The 21,744-nt window shown below is 51.9% G+C and overlaps 1 protein-coding gene and 1 non-coding gene across 2 annotated transcripts in view; both read right to left on the bottom strand.

Annotated features, from left to right (window-relative positions):
- Positions 1-1,426: 1,426 nt before the first annotated feature.
- Positions 1,427-1,533, bottom strand: LOC115895834. Its single transcript, XR_004055941.1, has one exon. It is a non-coding gene; the product is annotated as a U6 spliceosomal RNA (small nuclear RNA).
- A 5,300-nt stretch (positions 1,534-6,833) lies between these two features.
- Positions 6,834-21,744, bottom strand: part of GRK4 (G protein-coupled receptor kinase 4) — a 39,265-nt gene continuing 24,354 nt past the window's right edge. The window contains exons 8-13 of the mRNA XM_030923598.1: positions 18,667-18,756; positions 17,261-17,469; positions 11,537-11,674; positions 9,612-9,749; positions 8,589-8,726; positions 6,834-7,008 (exon numbers count right to left, since the gene is read on the bottom strand). Of these exons, the coding sequence (XP_030779458.1) occupies positions 6,955-7,008; positions 8,589-8,726; positions 9,612-9,749; positions 11,537-11,674; positions 17,261-17,469; positions 18,667-18,756 (767 nt within the window). The 3' untranslated portion in view covers positions 6,834-6,954. The remainder of the gene's footprint in view (positions 7,009-8,588; positions 8,727-9,611; positions 9,750-11,536; positions 11,675-17,260; positions 17,470-18,666; positions 18,757-21,744) is intronic.

The following is a 21,744-nucleotide window of genomic DNA, read 5'->3' as shown; positions in this document are numbered from 1 at the left end:
TCCACCCTCCCATCACACTAACCCCAACATTTTTTGAACACGTGACCCATGAAGAGGCATGCAGCTAATTGCACACCGGTGTGTTGCTCCTCTCAAAATATTCATAACTCCTCCTACAGCTTATTCAATATGTATATTTAGCCGCCCTGAGGATCTACGGGAAAAGCACAGTGTCCTTTTCCTGTAATCTCATTCAAGAATCAATACAGAATACTTCTCTCCACCAACAAGCAAGCAATCAGTTCTGCAGCAGACACCAGCTGGGTGTCCTCCCATTCAAGTCCGACAGCATCTACCTGTAGACAGTGTCTGACCACACAAATCTAGGACTCAGTTCCCACAAGACTGAACCCCACTTCCAATGCCGACTGCAAGCCCCTGGTTATTGTGCCTGTGATTCTGACTGACCTGCTAAACATTGGGGGCTCCCACAGCCCCCTCCTTGGGTTCAATTAATTTGCTAGATCAGCATACAGAACTCAGAGAAACACATTTACTGGTTTCTTACAAGGCATATTTTACAGGATACAGATGAACAGCCAGATGAGAAGATGCATAGGGAGAGTTCTGGAAGGGTCCCAAGCACAGGAGCTTTTACCCCCATAGAATGGAGGTGCGCTACCCTCTAGGAACCTCCAGGATACTCAGAAGCTCTCTGAACCCTGTCCTCTTGGGTTTTTATGGAGGCTTCATCACATAGGCATGATTTAATCATTAACCATTGGTGATCAGCTTAACCATCAGCCCCTCTCCCTTCCCAGAGGTCAAGGGTAGGGCTGAGTCCCAACCTTCTAATCCTGCCTTCTTTCTGGTGACCCCTCCTATCCTGAAACTGTCTAGGAGCCACCAGCCACCTCATTAACATACAGAAAAGACATTCATCACTTTGAAGACTCCAAGGATTTGGGGAAATATATGCCAGAAGACTGAATGAAAACCCAATATAATTTAACAGTATCATGGATGACTGAAATAAGTAATGAAAGATTAAGCAGGCCAGGCACGGTGGCTCACACCTGTAATCCTTTGGGAGGCTTAGATGGGCAGATTACTTAAGGCCAGGAGTTCGAGACCAGCCTGGTCAACATGATGAAACCCCATCTCTACTAAAAAAAAAAAAAAAAAAAAAAAAAAATTAGCCGGTGTGGTGGTGGTGCCTGCAATCCCAGCTACTCAGGAGGCTGAGGCACAAGAATCACTTGAATGAAGGTTGTAGTGAGCTGAGATCATGCCACTGCACTCCAGCCTAGGCAACAGAGCAAGACCCTCAAAAAAAATTTAAAAATCAAGCAGCCAAATGACATGGAAAGAAATAAATTACTGTATTAGTTATATAAATATCAAACAAAATGTTGATAGGGATTGCCTTTGCACGGCAGTTAATATTAAAGATGAACTTTTGTGTTTTTTGTTTTTTTAAACATATTTTTGTATGGAACACTTCACAGATTTGTGCGTCATCCTTGTGCAGGGGCCACACTAATCTTCTCTGTATCATTCCAGTTTTAGTATATATGCTGCCAAAGCGAGCACTATTCTTCTTAATTTCAAAATTCTCTTCAATACATATATGCTTCCTTATAAACAGAAAGAAAGAGAAAAATGAAATGTTCAACATGTTTTTTTTTTTTTTTTTTTTTTTTTTGAGACGGAGTCTCGCTCTGCGGCCCAGGCTGGAGTGCAGTGGCTGGATCTCAGCTCACTGCAAGCTCCGCCTCCCGGGTTTACGCCATTCTCCTGCCTCAGCCTCCGGAGTAGCTGGGACTACAGGCGCCCGCCACCACGCCCGGCTAGTTTTTTTGTATTTTTAGTAGAGACGGGGTTTCACCGTGTTAGCCAGGATGGTCTCGATCTCCTGACCTCGTGATCCGCCCGTCTCGGCCTCCCAAAGTGCTGGGATTACAGGCTTGAGCCACCGCGCCCGGCCTCAATGTTCAACATGTTAATCGAACAAGTTACCAACCGGTCCGTGTACAAATCCTGGCCTAGCTTTCCTATTTCTCTCAGTCACAGCTTTCACTTGGGCGTGGGGAAATTTAACTCAGACTAATGTAAGCCAAGAAAAGAAACAAAGAAACACAAAGGGCTTTATTGGTTCCCTAGCCACCAGCCCAGGATATGAAGGATGCCCCCGGGCCCTGGCCCTGCAGTGCTGGTCCCTCCCCATCTGGTTTCCTCCTCAGCCATGTGCTCTGTGCAGGCAAGATGGAGGGAGTGCTACTGGACAAGTACCCAAAAAAGGGTCCTTGGATCTCGCTCAAGAAAGAATTCGAGGCAAATCCATAAAGGGAAAGCACGTTTATTAGGAAAGTAAAGGAATAAAGAGTGGCTACTCCATGGGCAGAGCCGCCCCGAGGGCTGCTGGCTGCCCATTTTTATGGTTATTCCTTGATTATATGCTAAACAAGTGGTGGATTACTCATGAGATTTCTGGGCAAGGGGTGGGCAATTCCCAGAACTGAGGGTTCCACCCCTTTTTAGAACATATAGGGTAACTTTCAGATGGCAACATCTGAAAGTTGCATCTGTCAACTGTCATGATGCTGGTGGGAGTGTCTTTTAGCATGTTAATGCATTATAATTAGCATATAATGAGCTGTGAGGATGACCAGAGGTCACTCTCATGCCATCCTGGTTTTGGTGGGTTTCCCGGCTTCTTTATTTACTTCTTTATTTTATTATTTTTTTTGAGACGATGTCTTGCTCTGTTGCCCAGGTGTCGGCTCACTGCAGCCTCCGCCTCCCGGGTTCTCCTGCCTCAGCCTCCCAAGTAGCTGGGACCACAGGTGTCCGTCACCACACCTGGCTAATATTTGTATTTAGAGACGGGGTTCACTATTTTGGCCAGGGTGGTCTCGAACTCCTGGCCTCAAGTGATCCACCCGCCTCAGCCTCCCAAAGTGCAGGGATTACAGGCATGAGCCACCGCGCCGGGCCCTGGCTTCTTTCAGTCTGTTTTATCAGCAAGCTCTTTGGGACCTGCATCTTGTGCCGACCTGCTATCTCACCCTGTGACTATGAACGCCTAACCTGGGAATGCGGCCCAGCAGGCCGCAGCCTCATTTTACCCAGCCCCCATTCAAGATGGAGTTGCTCTGGTTCCAATGCCTCTGACAGGCAGGTGTCCCTGAACTTCGACAACCCCGCGAGGCAGGCCTTTACAGAGGCCCTGTGGCTGGCAAGGAAGCCAGGTCCCCAGCCCCAGCAGAGTCGTCTACACTATCAATCTGCTGTGGACTTTGTCTACACTGATGGAAGACCTCTCCCAGAGTGGAAATGGGGGCGGTGGTGGAATAACGGTGTTTTTTTCTGCAGGTTTTCCTGTATTTTCTACAATGAGCAAGTATTATTTTCCCATGATTGCTAGCATAGTTACTGAATGGTGACCATGTATTCGGCACTGTGCCACATGCTTTACAGACTTAGAAACCTGCTCTCAGCATCCCGGGGGCATCAACTCCTGCCGCCTTCATTCTGCAGCTGAGGACAGTGAGGCACAGAGGAGAGGGGTCCAGAGCCCAGCCGCGGTGACCCGCTTCCAAAAAGCCTTACTCTTTAATGAGTTTTGCCTCAATCAGAAGAAAAGCAAAGCTGTTTCCATTCCCCCAAAGAATAAAGACCCCAAGTCCCCAAGATAACTTCCCCTTCCCTTCCCCTGGTACAAAGAAGGCTCCCAACCTCATGGTGGCATCCTCGCTGGTGTTTTCCTCCCAGGACTGGCCTCAGTGCCCCTGCTGGAGCCGGCGGTGGGCACGTGCGGAAGCTGATTTTCCTGACACCCCGATGCAGGTGAAACCCCTGGAAGCGTGGCCGCCCCTGCTGCTCGCGTGAAGGCGGCCCAGGGAGCGCTCTGTCCCTCAGGCACCGTGGCTCCTCTCCGCCACACAGCTGTCCGAGGTGTCACTGTTTGGTTTAAAGTCACCAAGGCCTGTCCCCTGGCTTCTCACGCAGCAGGCAGCACGAAGATCCCGGCTGCAGGCTCCAGGCAGCCATGACGGCGGTGGAGAAAGGACAGGGGCGAAGGTGAAGGCTCCCGGCTGGGGTCCCCGTCAGCTCCCCCGAACCAGCCCTCACCGTGTCAAACGCTGCGCTGCTCTGCGGAAGCCCCAGCCAGAGCCCGGCCGGCCCAACCCCCTACGCGCGGTCTAGGAGAAAGGCCGAGGTCCGCACCTTCTCCGAGGATCTGGGCGCAGCTTCCAGGCCGTCACCATCACCCGCTCAGCCAGGGCCCTCAGCAGAGCCAGATCTGGGGCCTCAGCCTTCCCTGTCCCTCCTGCTCGCTCTCCGCCCGGCTCCAACGTCACCCCCGGAAAATCTTTATGCCCTCCCCACGCACACGCACGGGTGCCTCCGCGGGGCTTCAGTGCTGGTCCACACGCTTCCGCTACGCCCCAGCGTGGGGGTTCGCCAGGCACACAAAGCCACGTCTCCCCCTCCAGGTTAGCGCTCCGGCTGCCACGTCTCCCCCTCCCCCCCGTTAGCGCTCCGGCTGCCACGTCTCCCCCTCCAGGTTAGCGCTCCGGCTGCCACGTCTCCCCCCACCCCCGTTAGCGCTCCGGCTGCCACGTCTCCCCCTCCAGGTTAGCGCTCCGGCTGCCACGTCTCCCCCCCCGCCGTTAGCGCTCCGGCTGCCACGTCTCCCCCCGTTAGCGCTCCGGCTGCCACGTCTCCCCCTCCAGGTTAGCGCTCCGGCTGCCACGTCTCCCCCCCCCAACGTTAGCGCTCTGGCTGCCACGTCTTCCCCCCCACCGTTAGCGCTCCGGCTGCCACGTCTCCCCCGCCCGTTAGTGCTCCGGCTGCCACGTCTCCCCCTCCAGGTTAGCGCTCCGGCTGCCACGTCTCCCCCCACCCGTTAGCGCTCCGGCTGCCACGTCTCCCCCCCCCGTTAGCGCTCCGGCTGCCACGTCTCCCCACCCAGGTTAGCGCTCCAGCTGCCACGTCTCCCCCCGCCGCCGTTAGCGCTCCGGCTGCCACGTCTCCCCCCCCAGGTTAGCGCTCCGGCTGCCACGTCTCCCCTCCAGGTTAGCGCTCCGGCTGCCACGTCTCCCCGCCCCCCGTTAGCGCTCCGGCTGCCACGTCTCCCCCCCCCCGTTAGCGCTCCGGCTGCCACGTCTCCCCCGCTGCAACGTCTCCCCCCCGCCGTTAGCGCTCCGGCTGCCACGTCTCCCCCCGCCCCGGTTAGCGTTCCGGCTGCAACGTCTCCCCCCCGCCAGGTTAGCGCTCCGGCTGCCACGTTTCCCCCCCCCCCCGTTAGCGTTCCGGCTGCCACGTCTCCCCCCGCCCCGTTAGCGCTCCGGCTGCCACGTCTCCCCCCAGGTTAGCGCGCCGGCTGCCACGTCTCCCCCCCCAGGTTAGCGCTCCGGCTGCCACGTCTCCCCCCCCAGGTTAGCGCTCCGGCTGCCAAGTCTCCCCCCCAGGTTAGCGCTCTGGCTGCCACGTCTCCCCGCCCAGGTTAGCGCTCCGGCTGCCACGTCTCCCCCCCCCACCCAGGTTAGCGCTCCGGCTGCCAACCCCCCCCAGTTAGCGCTCCGGCTGCCACGTCTCCCCTCCCCCGTTAGCGCTCCGGCTGCCACGTCTCCCCGCCCCCAGGTTAGCGCTCTGGCTGCCACGTCTCCCCTCCCCCGTTAGCGCTCCGGCTGCCACGTCTCCCCGCCCCCAGGTTAGCGCTCTGGCTGCCACGTCTCCCCACCCAGGTTAGCGCTCCGGCTGCCACGTCTCCCCCCCAGGTTAGCGCTCCGGCTGCCACGTCTCCCCCCGCCCCGTTAGCGCTCCGGCTGCCACGTCTCCTCCCCCAGGTTAGCGCTCCGGCTGCCACGTCTCCCCACCCCAGGTTAGCGCTCCAGGCTGCCACGTCTCCCCCCCCCAAGGTTAGCGCTCCGGCTGCCACGTCTCCCCGCCCCAGGTTAGCGCTCCAGCTGCCACGTCTCCCCGCCCAGGTTAGCGCTCCGGCTGCCACGTCTCCCCTCCCGCCCCCCGTTAGCGCTCCGGCTGCCACGTCTCCCCCCGCCCCGTTAGCGCTCTGGCTGCCATGTCTCCCCCCCAGGTTAGCGCTCCGGCTGCCACATCTCCCCCACCAGGTTAGCGCTCCGGTTGCCACGTCTCCCCCCAGTTAGCGCTCGGCTGCCACGTCTCCCCCACGGGTTAGCACTCCAGCGGAAGAGGAGAGTCACCAGGCACTGCTGTGAGTTACCAACTTGTGCAGTTTCAGCACCCTTAACCTCCACGGGAAGCTCCCAGATTCCTAAGCGCCACTAAAGCCCAGGAGGGCTCATGCCTGACACAGCACCAGCCTCTCGGGGGCCCTGATGCGGACTCTCATGGTGGAGGCTGTCACCGCATGCCAGGCACACGCTGGGGCCCTGGCCGCCAGGCCCTGACTGCAGGGTCATGGCAGCAGCCCCTTTCAAGGGCAGATAGATACGCTTGGAGAAAATAAAAACTGGCCACAAACACACAAACCTCAGGAATCTCAATGAGGGGCACAAGGCAACGGGATAGCCATCCAAAGATGCAGGAAATGCCAACGGGCTCCGGCTGTCTGATACCCAGGCCCTGGGGAAAGGACGCCCGGCTGCCCAGTCTCTTCCTGGACCACCACATCCCTGGCTGAGTATTGAGACCAAGACTGGGGGTGGCACAGGGCAGTGCAGGGCTGGTGGACTCGCCATCCATTCCCAAGCCCCGGCTGGCCTCTCCCTGGGTGCAGGGAAAGCTCGCACTCCAGCACGCAAGGCGCCCACACCTGGGCGTGTCTGAGGCCTCAGGGGGTACACTTGCGGCTTTTTCTTCAATCCAGCTTTAGTGAAAACAACTCAGGTATTAGTGTGGAAAGATCTGCACGCTCCCAAGGCACGTTTTATTTCGATGTATTTATTACAATTCCAGTTGGGAGGAGACGCCAACACCTGCTCCTTCCTGGCGCCAGGGTCTGCTCTGCGGTCTGCACGGGGATGCTCAGCATCGCTTGGGTTCCACTTCCTTCTCACTGGGGACCATGCTCAGGCAGCCCTGCGACACACAGCGCTGGCCTCAGTCACACGGCTGATGCGAAGGTTTCACTTTCCTTAAGTGTAGACAACCATTTATAAACTTTTGGGGGGGTGCTAATTTTTTTCTTTTTTTTTTTTTTTTTTTTTGAGACACAGTCTCGCTCTGTCACCCAGGCTGGAGTGCAATGGCACAATTTCAGATCACTACAACCTCCACCTCCCGGGTTCAAGCAATTCTCCTGCCTCAGACTCCCAAGTAGCTGGGATTACAGGAACCTGCCACCATGCCCGGCTAATTTTTGTATTTTTAGTAGAGATAGGGTTTCGTCATGTGGGCCAAGCTGGTCTTGAACTCCTGACCTCAGGTGATCCACCCTCCTCTGCCTCCCAAAGTGCTGGGATTACAGGTGTGAGCCACTGCGCCCAGCCTATTTTTCATACTGAAAGAAAGATGGATTAGAATGTTAGTGGCCGAGCTCTGAATAAACCCCCTGGGAACACACAGGGTGCAAAGTAGGATGGTCCACAAATCCAAGGAGAGACACTGCATGGAAAAAAGGCTTGTCTACATTTAATGCTACTACAAAAGGTCTCTCCAAAGGATTCCATTTTTCTTTCTTTTTCTTTTTCTTTTTTTGAGATGGAGTCTTCCGCTGTTCCCCAGGATGGAGAACAGTGGCACGACCTCGGCTCACTGCACCCTCCACCTCCTAGGTTCACGCGATTCTCCTGCCTCAGCCTCCCAAGTAGCTGGGACCACAGGCGTGCGCCACCACGCCTGGCTAATTTTTGTATTTTTAGTAGAAATGGGGTTTCGCCATGTTGGCCAGGCTGGTCTCAAACTCCTGACCTCAGGTGATCCACCTGCCTCAGCCTCCCAAAGTGCTGGGATTACAGGCGTGAGTCACCGCACCCGGCCAGGATGCCATTTTCAAAAAGGAATCCACTTTCCCCATGCAGCGGGCAAAGGAGGTGAGAGTCTAAGAGCCAGAGCAGGGAGAGATGCATGCGTGGGTGCCACCTGACGAAGGTTCCACAGGATGCCGATTTCTGAGCCCAGTGTAAAATATTTTGTTATCGACATGGGAACCTGATTGTGAACGTTGGAAAGCAGTCCTGTTTTAGATCAGAACAATGCAATCTCGGCTCACTGCAACCTCCGCCTCCCAGGTTCAAGCGATTCTCTGCCTCAGCATCCTGACTAGCTGGGACTACAGGTGCCTGCCACCATGCCTGGCTAATTTTTGTATTTTTAGTAGAGTTGGGGTTTCACTTTGTTGGCCAGGCTGGTCTCGAACTCCTGACCTCATGATCCACCCACTTCAGCCTCCCAAAGTGCTGGGATTACAGGCGTGAGTCACTGCGCCCAGCCGTCTTACATAATTTTATCTCCCAAATACACAACAGCGACAAACCTCATTGCGAGGATGTTCTCATTGTTCTGGCTGGCCTCTACCTAGCACCACGTGGCTCTCAAACTGTATAAAACTGTTTGTAGGAGCCATTGCAAACAGAAAAAGTATGATGTTTTCACCTTGGTAGTCAGTATGCTTTTCTTTCCACACACACACACATATATTAGTTTTTAGGTGTTTTTACCACTCTTCTGAAGAGTCTATGGAAGCAGCCTCTGTTTGGTCTGGAAACCGGGGTATGTATGTTCTTGTCTAGATCTAATGGCAAAGCTTTCTCCCTTTCACTTTTGTTGATGTCTTTGAAACACCCCGATTCGATCATCTGCATGCACAGAAGAGCAGGACAGAGAAGTCGCAGAGAAGCTTCCAGGTCAGTGGGTGTCTCCCAGCGCCAGCAACTCCTGCCCAGCCCCATGCAGAGCAGCTCCTACCCAGTCCCGTGTGGGGCACCTCAGAGCTCCCACACCCACTGTGGGGCCCCTTTCCTGGGTTCCTCCTTCCCTGCCTCCTGACCTCTTCTTGGATAAGTAACGTGGTCTCCTCTCCCCTTGTCTCTCAGTGTACCCCCCAAAGTGGGGAACTACCATGGGAACTCTGGCTGCCAGTCAGCCCTGCTTAGGGAGGGGGGCTCAGGGGTGGCAGGTAAGCGCCCATCGACCCAAAATAGCTACCTCCCGTCCACTTCCTGTCACTGGGACCACGGACATACTGTGCTTCTGGACAGCTGCTGATATGGTTCTTAGCTTGCCCATGGTCTAGTCCTGTGGTCAAAAGTCTTATACAATCTTTTTTTTTTTTTTGAGACAAAGTCTCGTTCTGTCACCCAAGGTGGAGTGCAGTGGCGCAATCTCGGCTCACTGCAACCTGTGCCTCCCAGGTTCAAGCGATTCTCCTGCCTCAGCATCCCAACTAGCTGGGACTACAGGTGCCTGCCACTATGCCCGGCTACTTTTTGTGTTTTTAGTAGAGTCGGGGTTTCACTTTGTTGGACAGGCTGGTCTCGATCTCCTGACCTCGTGATCCGCCCACTTCAGCCTCCCAAAGTGCTGGGATTACAGGCGTGAGCCACTGCGCCCAGCCGTCTTGTATAATTTTATCTTCCAAATACATACACACACACACACACACACACACACAACACACACACACCCTTTTCCTGGGTCATTGCTGGAACTAACGTAAAGCTGCTGTGCTGGAAGGGCAGTACCTCATTCTGCCAGGGGATGGAGACACACCCTGTAGCAAACTGAGCGTAGAAGTCTTCATCTGCGGTGTCCAGGTAGATCCCTTTCACTGCCGAGAACTGCTCGATATCCAGGACATCCTTACAGTAAACGGCATGAGGCTGTACAGCAAGAACAGAGGCAGCCTCTGAGGTCACTACAGCAATTCTCAGCTCTCTCAGTTCCCAGGAATGAAACGCCCAGCAAACTGACGCATAAACACCGCCATTCTTCCTCTCTCCATTTCTTTGCCAGGCCCCTCCCTCACTTGAGGCATTTTCTAAATCAGAGAAAGTGTCCTCTCAAGAGGTGGTTCGCCAGCTTTTAGTGTCACCAGTCTTGTGGGTACTGTGTCAGGTGCTCTGGCTCTCTCCCTCTCTCTTTCTCACACACACATACACACACACACCCCTTCTGAGGGCCATGCCCTTCTCTTTTCTGTAGTGGAAAATGGATTGCAAACAAAGGCCAGGGATGCAGGGCAGGAAGGAGTGCAAATATTAGAAGATGCAGCACAGACCCGGGGAAGTGTGAGCAGGGATAGAGGCCACCAGCAGTGGGATCCCTTAGTGACAATTCTCACACCTGCCTCCAACTCTAGGTGCGCTCCCTGCAAAGCGCCTGGAGAAAACCTGAGGAACAGCAGCGGCTCCCACTTCCCGCCCTCCTCCAGGTCCATCGAGTGGTCTCCAAGGCTGCAAGAGGCTCAGCTCCCTGGGTCGGCAGGTCCCTCCCCTGGGACAGGAGCCCAGGCCTACAGCTCCTATCCCGGCACTGCTGTCCTCAGAGGCAAAGGGTCAGGCAGGCAGGAGGGAGTACCAAGGCCCAGGTCTCCACCTGCCGCCAGTACAGTTGTTTGCACTTTCAGGGCAAAGGAACAAACAGCACGGAAGTTGGCAGCTGTGGGGCCCTCATCTGCTCATGCCGGAGGCACCCACAGTTCTGAGAACACTTTTCACCCAGGACTTGTGCACTACAGTAAAGCAGTGACGCTCCAAAGGCCACAGTCAGCACTGCTGTTAGAGCAGCTGCTCTTCACTCATTCATCCCCTCAGGGTGGGGAGCTGGAAGTCCACTGGCAGGCCCTGCCCCTAGGGGACAGTCCAGGGGAAGGTGTCCCAACAGCACGTTCACAAGGAGGTACAGTGACCACTTCAGGGTCCTCAGTATGGGGCCAGGCCACAGTCCCAGGACCTCATGAGAAGCAGGGTGGGGATACGCATTCCAGACAAAGGAAGCAGGGGCGGCTCATGGCCGTGGGAAACACAGGAACGAGAGAGAAAGCCAGCCCTGAGACCAGAAAGGGGACACGGGTGGCCAGGCATGGTGGCTCATGCCTGTCATCCCAGCATTTTGGGAGGTCAAGGCAGGGGGATCGGTTGGGGCCAGGAGTTCAAAAGTAGCCTGGGCAACATAGGGAGACCCCCGTCTCTAGTAAAAAATTAAAAATGAGCTGGGTGTCGTGTGCCTGTGATCTCAGCTGCTTAGGGGGCTCCACCAGCATTGAGGCTGAAAGTGACACCAGGCAAGGAGCCAGAGCACCGCTGAGGTCTGTGAGGGGCCAGTGAGTGGCCAGAGGACACTGGGGTGACAAAAGAAGAACCAGGTAGGATAGGCACCATGAGCGAAAGCCACATATTTGCTGTACCTGGTGATTCTGCATCTGTTGTAATACAAAACAAAAAACAAATAAACAAAAAACTGTGTTGCAGCTGGACACAGTGGCTCACGCCTATAATCTCAGCACTCTGGGAGGCCAAGGTGAAGGACCACTTGAGGCCAGGGGTGCAAGACCAGCCTGGGCAACACAGTGAGATCCCCCATCGCTATTTTTAAAAAAAGAAAGAGAAAACCCGTGCAGTGTGGATCACTGTTCCCGGGGCCCTGCTCGTCCTGGCAGTGCACTTACATCAGGACAGAAAGGGGGCTCCAGCATGTTTGCCTCCAGCCTCCTGAAGTTGATGTTCTTGAACACGGGGTGCTGCTTCACCCCAGCCGCTCCCTCGCCCCTGCAGCCCAGCCGCTTGCTTGGATTCTTGGTGAGTAACTGCAAGAGGCAGAAATAGAATCCACTTAAGCTTCTGGATAAAAATGAAAACTCAGAACTCCCTCCATAATAATAACCAAAGGACTCGGGAGGGCAGAAAGCAGGTGCATCGAACAAATCATTTCAAAGCATCCACCAAACCTCAGGAACTCAGACTTTACTCATTAAATTATATGATGCTTCACAGAGGAAGGGGGCTGAGGTTTTGCCTTTGAGCTATCAATAAATAAGGGGTTGGCTATGTTATTCTTTATGTTTAAAAAATTAATCATAAAAATTCGGGGATTTTTAGAGGAAACAGAAACTGTTGTGAATTTCAGAAATACCACTAAAGACCTCAGATGAGGCAAACATTGAGCAAACCGAGTTCTAAAAATATATATATATATATATATATATTTTTTTTTTTTTTTTTTTTTTTTTGAGACGGAGTCTCACTCTGTCGCCCGGGCTGGAGTGCAGTGGCCGGATCTCAGCTCATCGCAAGCTCCGCCTCCCGGGTTTAAGCCATTCTCCTGCCTCAGCCTCCCGAGTAGCTGGGACTACAGGCGCCCGCCACCTCGCCCGGCTAGTTTTTTTGTATTTTTAGTAGAGACGGGGTTTCACAGTGTTAGCCAGGATGGTCTCGATCTCCTGACCTCGTGATCCGCCCGTCTCGGCCTCCCAAAGTGCTGGGATTACAGGCTTGAGCCACCGAGCCCGGCCTAAAAATATATTCTTAATACTTTGGTATTCTAGTGTATTCTTAAAATGACCAGAAAGGATCTCTTTAGAAAGTATTCCTTACATGCATGTTTACAATCATCACAAAGTCCAATAAGCCTTCCTCCACAATTCTTATCAATCAGAAAAAGCAGGGCTGTGCTCAGAAGCAACACATGAAAGACTTGAACCCCTGAAATGTGACCTAGACCCAGGCTTGGGAAACCACAGTCCAGCCACCACAGGCACCAGCTGCCTGGTTTTGTAAACAAGGCTTTATCGGCACCAAGCAAAACAAGGCTTTATTTTGCACTGTATTGGCAGAGCTGAATAGCTGTAATAGAGACCTGCAAAGTCTAAACGCTATTTACCATCTGGCCTTACAGAAAAGTATGCTGATCCCTGGCCAACTCAAAGTCCCAAAGACCAGAAAGTATTCTGGTCTGTGCTTCTATCTCCCACTTCTCAGCTCCTTGCTGGGCTGTGCCTGCTCCAGGGCTGTGTCTACAAAGCTCTTTGGCTCGCTGACTCCTGCTCAATTCTTCAGGTTTTAGCTTTCTAGCCCTCATCCCTGCACTAAATTAGGCTCCCCAACTTTTTTTGCTACAGCCTGAGGGCATCCTCCACCTCTCCTTGATGACAAATATTTCATGCTGAGAATGAGGCATTTGAATGTACTGTGATTGCCAGGCTGTCCTGCTAGACTCAAAGGTTCCTGAAGCTGGGGCTGTGTGACTCTTGCCCACTGTGACACCCCAGCGTCTAGCCAGAGCAGGCACTCAGTAACAGTTGCTCAGTGCATTTGTTCTTCACATGCTTTGTTGATTTAAAAGAGATCTGAAGGCTGGGTGCGGTGGCTCACGCCTGTAATCCCAGCACTTTGGGAGGCCGAGGCGGGTGGATCATGAGGTCAGGAGATCAAGACCATCCTGACCAACATGGTGAAACCCCAAGTCTACTAAAAACACAAAAATTAGCCAGGTGTGGTGGCGCGTGCCTGTAATCCCAGCAACTCAAGAGGCTGAGGCAGGAGAATCCTTTGAACCCGGGAGGCGGATGCTGCAGTGAGCTGAGGTCGCACCACTGCACTCCAGCCTGGGCCAGATCTGTTTCTTGAGACTCTGTCTCAAAGAAACAACAATACACACATAAATAAAACAGATCTGAAAGTTAACTGTAATGCAAACACCATTTCTGCATCTCAGGGCCTCCACAGCCCCATGGTTGAGCTTGCTGCCAGCATACTCCCCTCCCATTGAGGGCCAGGATGGTCTGAATGTGTGTGTCCCCCGCAAATCTGTAAGCTGAAACTTCATCCCCAATGCAATAGTATTGACAGGTGGGACCTTTTGGTGGTGGTGAGGTCATGAAGGCTCTGCCCTCTTGAATGGGATTCGTGCCATTAGAAAAGGGGCCCCAGAGAGCTGGTTTGTCCTCTGCCCTGTGAGGGTACAGTGAGAAGACTCCATCTTTCTTTCTTTTTCTTTCTTTCTTTTTTTTTTTAAATACAGACAGTGTCTCACTGTGTTACCAGGCTGGTCTCGAGCTCCTTGGCTCAAGTGATTCTCCCACCTCAGCCTCCCAAAGTGCTAAGATTACAGGTATGAGCCAGCATGTCCAGCCAAGGCTCCATCTTTGAAGCAAAGAGCAGTCCTCACCGACACCCAATCTGCAGGGATCTTGATCTAGGACTTCCAGCCTCCTGACTGAGAAAATAAACTCCTGCTGTTGATACATTATTCAGTCTAAGGGATTCTGTCATAGCAGCCCGAAGGGACAAAGACAGATGGCCTGAGCAGGCAGCACAGAGCAGAGGAGAGGGGCTTGGTCCAAAAGCTGGGCTCAGGTCCAGCTGCCAGCAATCGTTGTGTGATGTCATTAACCCATAGAACACATTTTTTTTTTTTTTTTTTTGGACAGAGTCTCGCTCTGTCACCCAGGCTGGAGTGCAGTGGCATAATCTCGGCTCACTGCAAGCTCCACCTCCCAGGTCCACGCCATTCTCCTGCCTCAGCCTCCCATGTAGCTGGGACTACAGGCGCCTGCCATGACGCCTGGCTAATTTTTTTTTTTTTTTTTTTGTATTTTTAGTAGAGACGGGGTTTCACCATGTTAGCCAGGATGGTCTCGATCTCCTGACCTCGTGATCCACCTGCCTCGGCCTCCCAGAGTGCTGGAATTCCAGGCGTGAGCCACCGCGCCCGGCCAATTCTGCTTTTTCACTGCAGTCATTTCTGTTTGTTTTAGGCCTAACATTAAACTGTGAGCTCTTAGGGGCAGATTCCATTTCTAGTACATATTTATACGTTCTTGCAGCCCTGTCAGTGTTGTGAGAAGACTCCATTATTTAATAGTCACCTCTAAGCAGAGTGAGCCAGCCAGGAGAACTCCAGGATGACCCTTGGCTCTGGGACGAGCCTGTAGTGCCCATGGCTTCATATATGGAAACACATGAAAAGGACATCAGAATAATTCCTCTCCAGCCAGTGCCAGCCCACATTAGTTACCCAGGCACGGCTGCTAGGAATGCCCACACCCAGGCAGGGGCCTATGCCTGGCTGCTTGGTCCTGTGGCCTCTCTTCTCCAGTGACCTTATCCTCCATCCCCGTAGTGACCCCCAGCCACTCTCTCCCGGTCACACTCCAGACTCTTGGCCAGCAAGAGCTCCCTCCGTCAGCTCCACTCCAAGCAGTTTCCTATCTGAGCATCCCTCTAGTCTTTCTAACTCTGGCCTGGAGGGGCCTGGACTCCCAACTTGGACTGTGCTTGGCCCATCCTCTGTTGAACCTGCTGTTCCCTGTGCCCCTTTCCTCGTCCACTGGAGCCAGCGTCGAGCCCATGGTCTGTCCTCTAGTCACTCCTCTGCATGTAGCCCAGCTCCCCAGCCTTTCTCTAGCTGCTGGACCAAACCAGAGCTGGGCGAGTGCAGCTCCCTGCTGGCTCTGAGCTTGCACCATCCAGGTGTGGCAGGAGCCTAGCACACAACCACGGCCACTCCCCTCCCTTCAGGTCCACATGGCTCTTGATGCTGTTGAGGAAAACCCTGCTTTCTAGGGCTTCAAGCCTCCCCTCTCCTCACACCTGCCTCCCACCTTTGCTCCCCACTGGGCTGACCATCTGAGAAAAAGCAGCTCCGTTAAGAGACCGTTCACAGCCCCGCTCACGTCTCCCCAGCTGTGCTGCGCTGGCCACAGACTCTGCCTCCTCTCCGGTCGCTGGAGGAACTGTCCACACACTTCCTGTGCGCTGGCTGCTGTCCTCCCCACCGCAAGGACTTGGCTCTAGTGAGTACCCCCTTCCCTCCAGCCCACCTTGGGGTCAGCCTGAAGTCTTCTCCACCATCTGCCTTCAGGATCCATCCTGAATCTGACAGTGGTCATCTGCATCACTTCTCACACCTGCTCTGCCACCACCGAGGTCTGCGTCACCTTTACTCTCACCCGAACAGCTGCAAAGCCCCCAATGGCCTTCCTCCTTCCTGTCCATTCACTTTCTCCCAGCGGCCGGCAAGCCTGGTCCCATCACATCACTCTTCACAGAGCCCTGCGATGGCTTCATGGCCATCAGAGGAAGCAACACTTAAGGCTTGACAATGATGACAATGACAGGTGACAGGTGGTTCTGCATGGCCTGGGCTTGCTGCTCTCTGTCCTGTCCCCCTCTAACCCCCTCCTGCTCTTGCCAGCGGTCTGCTCTGCCCAGCAGGCTAACTCCCTTTCTCCCCCCGAGCCTGCCGCCGCTCCAGGCAGTTCCCTGTCCTCCAGAGTGCAGGTCCTCCCCACAGCATTTGTTCTGTTTCCTGTCAGTTCTCGCTGGGAGGGTGGGGACTTCTGTTTTACTTGCTGCTGTTTCCCCCAATGCCTAGGACAGTGCCTGGAGTGTACAAGATGCTCAATAAATCCTCGTTGAATGAAAATAAATGGAAAAAAAATGTGCTCAAAAAATACTGGTTTGAAATAAGTAACAGAATTTCCCTCACTGATAGAGCGTCTGGGCAGTGAGGGGTGGTAACACAGTCCGGTCCCAGAGGCAGATGGACCCTGACAGCCCCTTGCTCATTCTGGGACCAGGGGCCAGGTCTCCACTGCTTAGGGCTTGTCTCCTTGCTGTGACTCGCAGGTGCCACTGTCAGCCTCAGAGGCCCTTGGCACAATTAAGGGAATTGTCCATCTAGCACCAGGCCCAGAGCCAGGTACACAGCAGGCCCTCAGGTCAGAGTGTCTCTGGGACTACAATCACTGGCAGGTGGCTGAACCCTTACCATCTCAAATTACATGAAAGATTGGTTTTATGTCTAACTTCATATAAAACTGGTCAATGAAACAAGGCTCGGCTGTTTTCTGAAAGCTGAATTAATAGCCTTGGTATCACTCTTCCCTTTCAATAGCATTGTTTGAGAAATCAAACCATGAATTTTACTCTGTTTCGCTCTAATTGAAACCCAATTAAGTCATTTCCAGATCATGTCTGGAAACTTTTCTCGCTGGCCCTTTTTGTCTGATGAAATCCCAGTGGCAGGAGCATGGGGAAGGAGGCAGGCAGACGTGAGCCTCCTGAGCACGCATGTCCCGCCTGCTGGGCCAGGAGACAGGTGGACATGAGCCTCCTGAGCACGCATGTCTTCCCTGCTGGGCCAGGAGACAGGTGGACGTGAGCCTCCTGAACACACGTGTCCTACCTGCTGGGCCAGGAGACAGTTGATGTGAGCCTCCTGAGCACGCATGTCCTCCCTGCTGGGCCGCCGGGGCAGGGGCAGGGGCAGGGCCTGGGAGGTGGGCGGCCAAGGTTTGCTGAAGATGACAGACCAACACTTGTTATATCTGCCAGTGAAAACAACTAGAATGAGAAGTGCCATTTCCCAGCCTCTACAGAGCCTGACCTACCATCCTGCAGATAGATTTGGCATCCTCTGAAAACTTCTCGGAATACTCCTCAGTATCATTCTTGATTCTTTGATCAATCTCCTCCCGTTTGACTTTTTCTTTGAATTTTTTGAATGGAGAATGTCCCTGAATCATTTCATAGATTACACAGCCAAGTCCCCACCAATCGGGACTAAATGTATACTTTTCATTATTGACAACTTCAGGTGCTACATAACAAATACGGGAAATGGAAATTAAGTTAAATTTTGATTTTAAATTTTCTTATATTTTCCAATAATACAGTATACATTCAACGTGTGTGACAACATGGACGAACCTTAAAAACATTATGTTAAGGCTGTGCCAGTGGCTCACACCTATAATCCCAGCATTTTGGGAGGTCGAGGCAGGCAGGTCACCTGAGGTCAGGAGTTCGAGACCAGCCTGGACAACATGGTGAAACCCATCTCTACTAAAAATACAAAAATTAGCCGGGTGTGGCGGCAGGCGCCTATAGTCCTAGATACTCAGGAAGCTGAGGCAGGAGAATCACTCGTGCCTGGGAGGTGGACGTTGCAGTGAGCCAAGATCGTGCCACTGCACTCTAGCCTAGGCGACAGAGTGAGACTCCGTCTCAAAATAAAAAAAAAAAGGTCTGAAATTAGATGGTGGTCATGGTTGCATGGCTCTGTGAAAATACTAAAATCTGTTGTATTACACACTTCAAACTGATGGACTTTACGACATATGAATTATACCCCAATAAAACTAATATTTTTAAACATTTGTATGATTCATCCAGGATGAGCTGAATTGCCACAGATGTCACATTCACAAGGGACATGGCGGTCTAGGGAAGGCTCCCCCTCCTGAAGGGGTTCTCTCCAGACACACAGAGCCATGCCCAGAGCACCCCAAGTATCATGTCTTGCCATCTATCCCAGGTCAGTGAAAAATCCCAGAAGACGCAGGAGCAGAAAGCCACAAGACTTTGGGGTCTTCCTGCAGGACTCTGCGAGACCCTCAGAGGCCACCCCTGGGGGTTGGCTGGCACTGCCCCTGGATCTTTGGAATAACCAGAGTGGGGTGATTTCCTGAGGCTCTGAGAGGCCGTCGTGCACGGGGAGGACATTGGCAGAGTGAGGAGACCTGCGGTGTCATCCCGATTCTGCCCTCACTTTGCTGAGTGACCTCAGGACTCACAACCTCTCGGGCCTCACCCCTCATCTGTAAGAAGGTGAGGGCAGCCTACAGGATCCCCAGCAGCCTCAACACTCTGACAGGTTAGAGATTCAAAAGACCATTGTGGCATCTACTAGTGTCCAAACCGAGGCCCTGGTCCACTCAGGGTGGCTTTCTCTGTGTTCTGAGGCACTCAGGCACCCGGAGAGAAAGGATAAGGATGCTGAAAGCCTCTCACGAACCCATGTAGCCGACTGTTCCAACTCTTCCTCGCACCATCTGCCCTTCTGGGATCTCCATGGCCAAACCGAGGTCTGAAATCCGGATGTGTCCTGTGTGTTCAAATATGTTATTACACAGGTCATGGGGGCAGTAGTGACACTTTAACAACAATTAAAATGAGGAAAAAGGCCCCTCAGAAACCATGGATGGAAATAATAGTATTTCATACTCTGGAACAGTAAATATAAAATATTTAACCTTTTTCATGTTTAGTAAAATTCCATACGGTGCATTCAGTTTCACTAGTAGCAGGAAAATTTGATTTTTGCCTATTGATTAGGAAGCTCTTTAATCATAGACAAACTCCTGACAAGACAGAAACACTGGATTTATTATTTTATGTCATACAACTTCCAGATACATCAATAAAAATATAATGAATATTATATCAACTACAGAAGAGTAAATAAACACTTTGTCAGAGTACCAGTACTATATACAGGGACAGCTATGCATGAATGACATGGAGTTTTTCTCTTGAGAACAAATGGTAATAGAGTCGGGGAAATAATAAACAAAATTAAGGTACTTAGGAAACTATATTGTGTTAATGCCTTGTATATAGAAGGATTTAAATATTTGTTGAATTCCTATGGAACTAACAAATTAGGCCAGACATGGTGGCTCACATCTGTAATTCCAGCACTTTGGGAGGCCAAGGTGGGAGGATTACTTGGGTCCCAGATTTTGAGACCAGCCTGGGAAACATGACAAGACCCTGTCTCTACAAAAAAAAAAAAGATGTTTTTAAAAATTAGCTGGGTGTGATGGCACATGGCTATGGTCCCATCTACTCTGGAGGCTGAGGCAGGAGGATCGCTTGAGCCCGGAAGGGCGAGGCTGCGGTGAGTCATGATCACACTACTGCAGGGCAAGAGTGAGAACCTGTCTCAAAAAAACTATAAAGAAAGTAAGAAATTATTGAAAACATTCTGCTGAGTGTGTAGAAAAATAAGCCAGCCCTGGAAGCGGACACTATCTTCAACTTATCCACCACTTATCCTCAGCTTCTAATATAGTACCCAGGCCTACAGTAGGTGCTCAATAAATATTTATTGGCAAAATGAATGAACAACCAATAAATGTTTGCTAAAAACTAAAAATATGCAACATGCCCTCCAAGGCACTGTAGTCATTTTAAAACAGTCTACATGATGCTTTAGAGAGGAAAGCCGGCCTCTGACTCGGCTGCATGCACATAATACACCACCCCCTGCCCTTGCTGCGTGCCCACCCTGGGAGGTGGGAGAGTACAGGGGTGAGGAGCACAGATCCTGTAGCCAGATGGAGTCGGTCTGAGTCCTGGCTCTGCCATTTACTATCACGTCTCAGTTTCCTCCCCTCGTACAGATGCATTCTTTCAATAATCCAGATTTCATTTTCTTTCCTTTTTTTTTTTTTTTTATTTTGTAGAGACAGGGTTTGGTCATGTTGCCCAGGCTGGTCTTGAACTCCTGGGCTCAAGCGATCCTCCCACCCCGGCCTCCCAAAGTGCTGGGATTACAGGCGTGTGACACTGTGCCTGGCCAGCTTTCATGTATTTTTCATTTAAGTAGAGTGCTAGCATGTTGTGACTTATTTTTTTTTTTTTTTTGGCATCATTGACTTATTTTTCTTATAAAAATGGATTTTTAAACTGAGAAATGCAACTTAAAACTACATTGAAATACCAATTCCCGGCTAACAAACTGACAAAAGCTCCAAAGTTCGGAAGAGAACTCGGTCTGCTGGCGAGGCTGTGGGGAAACAGGTGCTCTTGGGCACTGCTGTTGGGAATGCAGATGGGACAACACTCTGGAGGGGAATCTGGCAATATCTGGCAAATTGCATATGAATTCACCCACTTCTAGGCCGCTATCAAGGATACATCCAACAAACTAGGAAATAACATGTGCTCTCCATCGCGGCACTAATGGAAACAGCACGAGTGGAGATGACACGCCCACCAGCAAGGGCCGTGCAAACAGGGCAGGTGCGCCTGCAGGAGGCACAGCAGACGGCGGAAGCTCTTCACGAGTGTTGCAGAGCCATCTTTGCCACATATTCAGTGAAACAGCCAAGTGGAGGACAATGCGTGTGGTCTACTACTTTATTTAAGAAACAAGTGGGGAACTTGTTTATATAGGATATGTGTATGTCTATACATATACCATATGTAAATGAAGGAATAAAATATGAGCTAAAATAACTACTTGGGGGTGGTCAGGGATGGAGGGATGGAATCTAGACATCTCTCAATACATTCTATTTTGTGGTTTTATCTTTGGAACCACATAAATGTTTTACATAATTATAACATTAAAAAATTAGATTGCTAAAAATTGAAAGCAAAATTAAGAAAATGAACCTAATGATGTATCCAGCTGGTGGTATAACCACATAGAAAGGAATGATACTGAGTGACTTTTTTTTTTTTTTTTTTTTTTTGAGACAGAGTCTCACTCTGTCACCCAGGCTGGAGTGCAATGGCATGATTTCAGCTCACTGCAACCTCTACTTCTCAGGTTCAAGCGGTTCTCCTGCCTCAGCTCCTCAAGTAGCTGGGACCACAGGCATGCACTACCACGCCCGCCTAATTTTTGTATTTTTAGTAGAGACAGGGTTTCGCCATGTTGGCCAGGCTGGTCTTGAACTCCTGACCTCAGGTGATCCACCCTCCTTTGCCTCCCAAAATACTGGGATTACAGGCATGAGCCACTGTGCCCAGCCTCTGAGTGACTTTAAATTAATTTGAGTGAACAACCCAAGAACCAAAGAACTTTTGCTAATGACTAAAAGAATTGCAAAGAAATCTTTTACTGTTTTTTTGTTTGTTTTTGTTGTTGTTGTTTGTTTGTTTGTTTTTTGAGATGGAGTCTCATTCTATCACCCAGGCTGGAGTGTAGCGGCGCGATCTTGGCTCACTGAAACCTCTGCCATCCCCGGGATGCTGGAATTCCAGTACCCTCCTTCCTCACAGGGCGGAGTGTCATACATGAATTAGATAAGCATGAAAGCATCTGGCAGAGGTGTAAAAGGAGACTAGCATTCCAAGTCCC

This window comes from Rhinopithecus roxellana, chromosome 2 (genome assembly GCF_007565055.1).
Source record: "Rhinopithecus roxellana isolate Shanxi Qingling chromosome 2, ASM756505v1, whole genome shotgun sequence".
NCBI classification, from domain to species: Eukaryota; Metazoa; Chordata; class Mammalia; order Primates; family Cercopithecidae; genus Rhinopithecus; species Rhinopithecus roxellana.
This window is presented reverse-complemented; position numbering and strand designations above follow the sequence as displayed.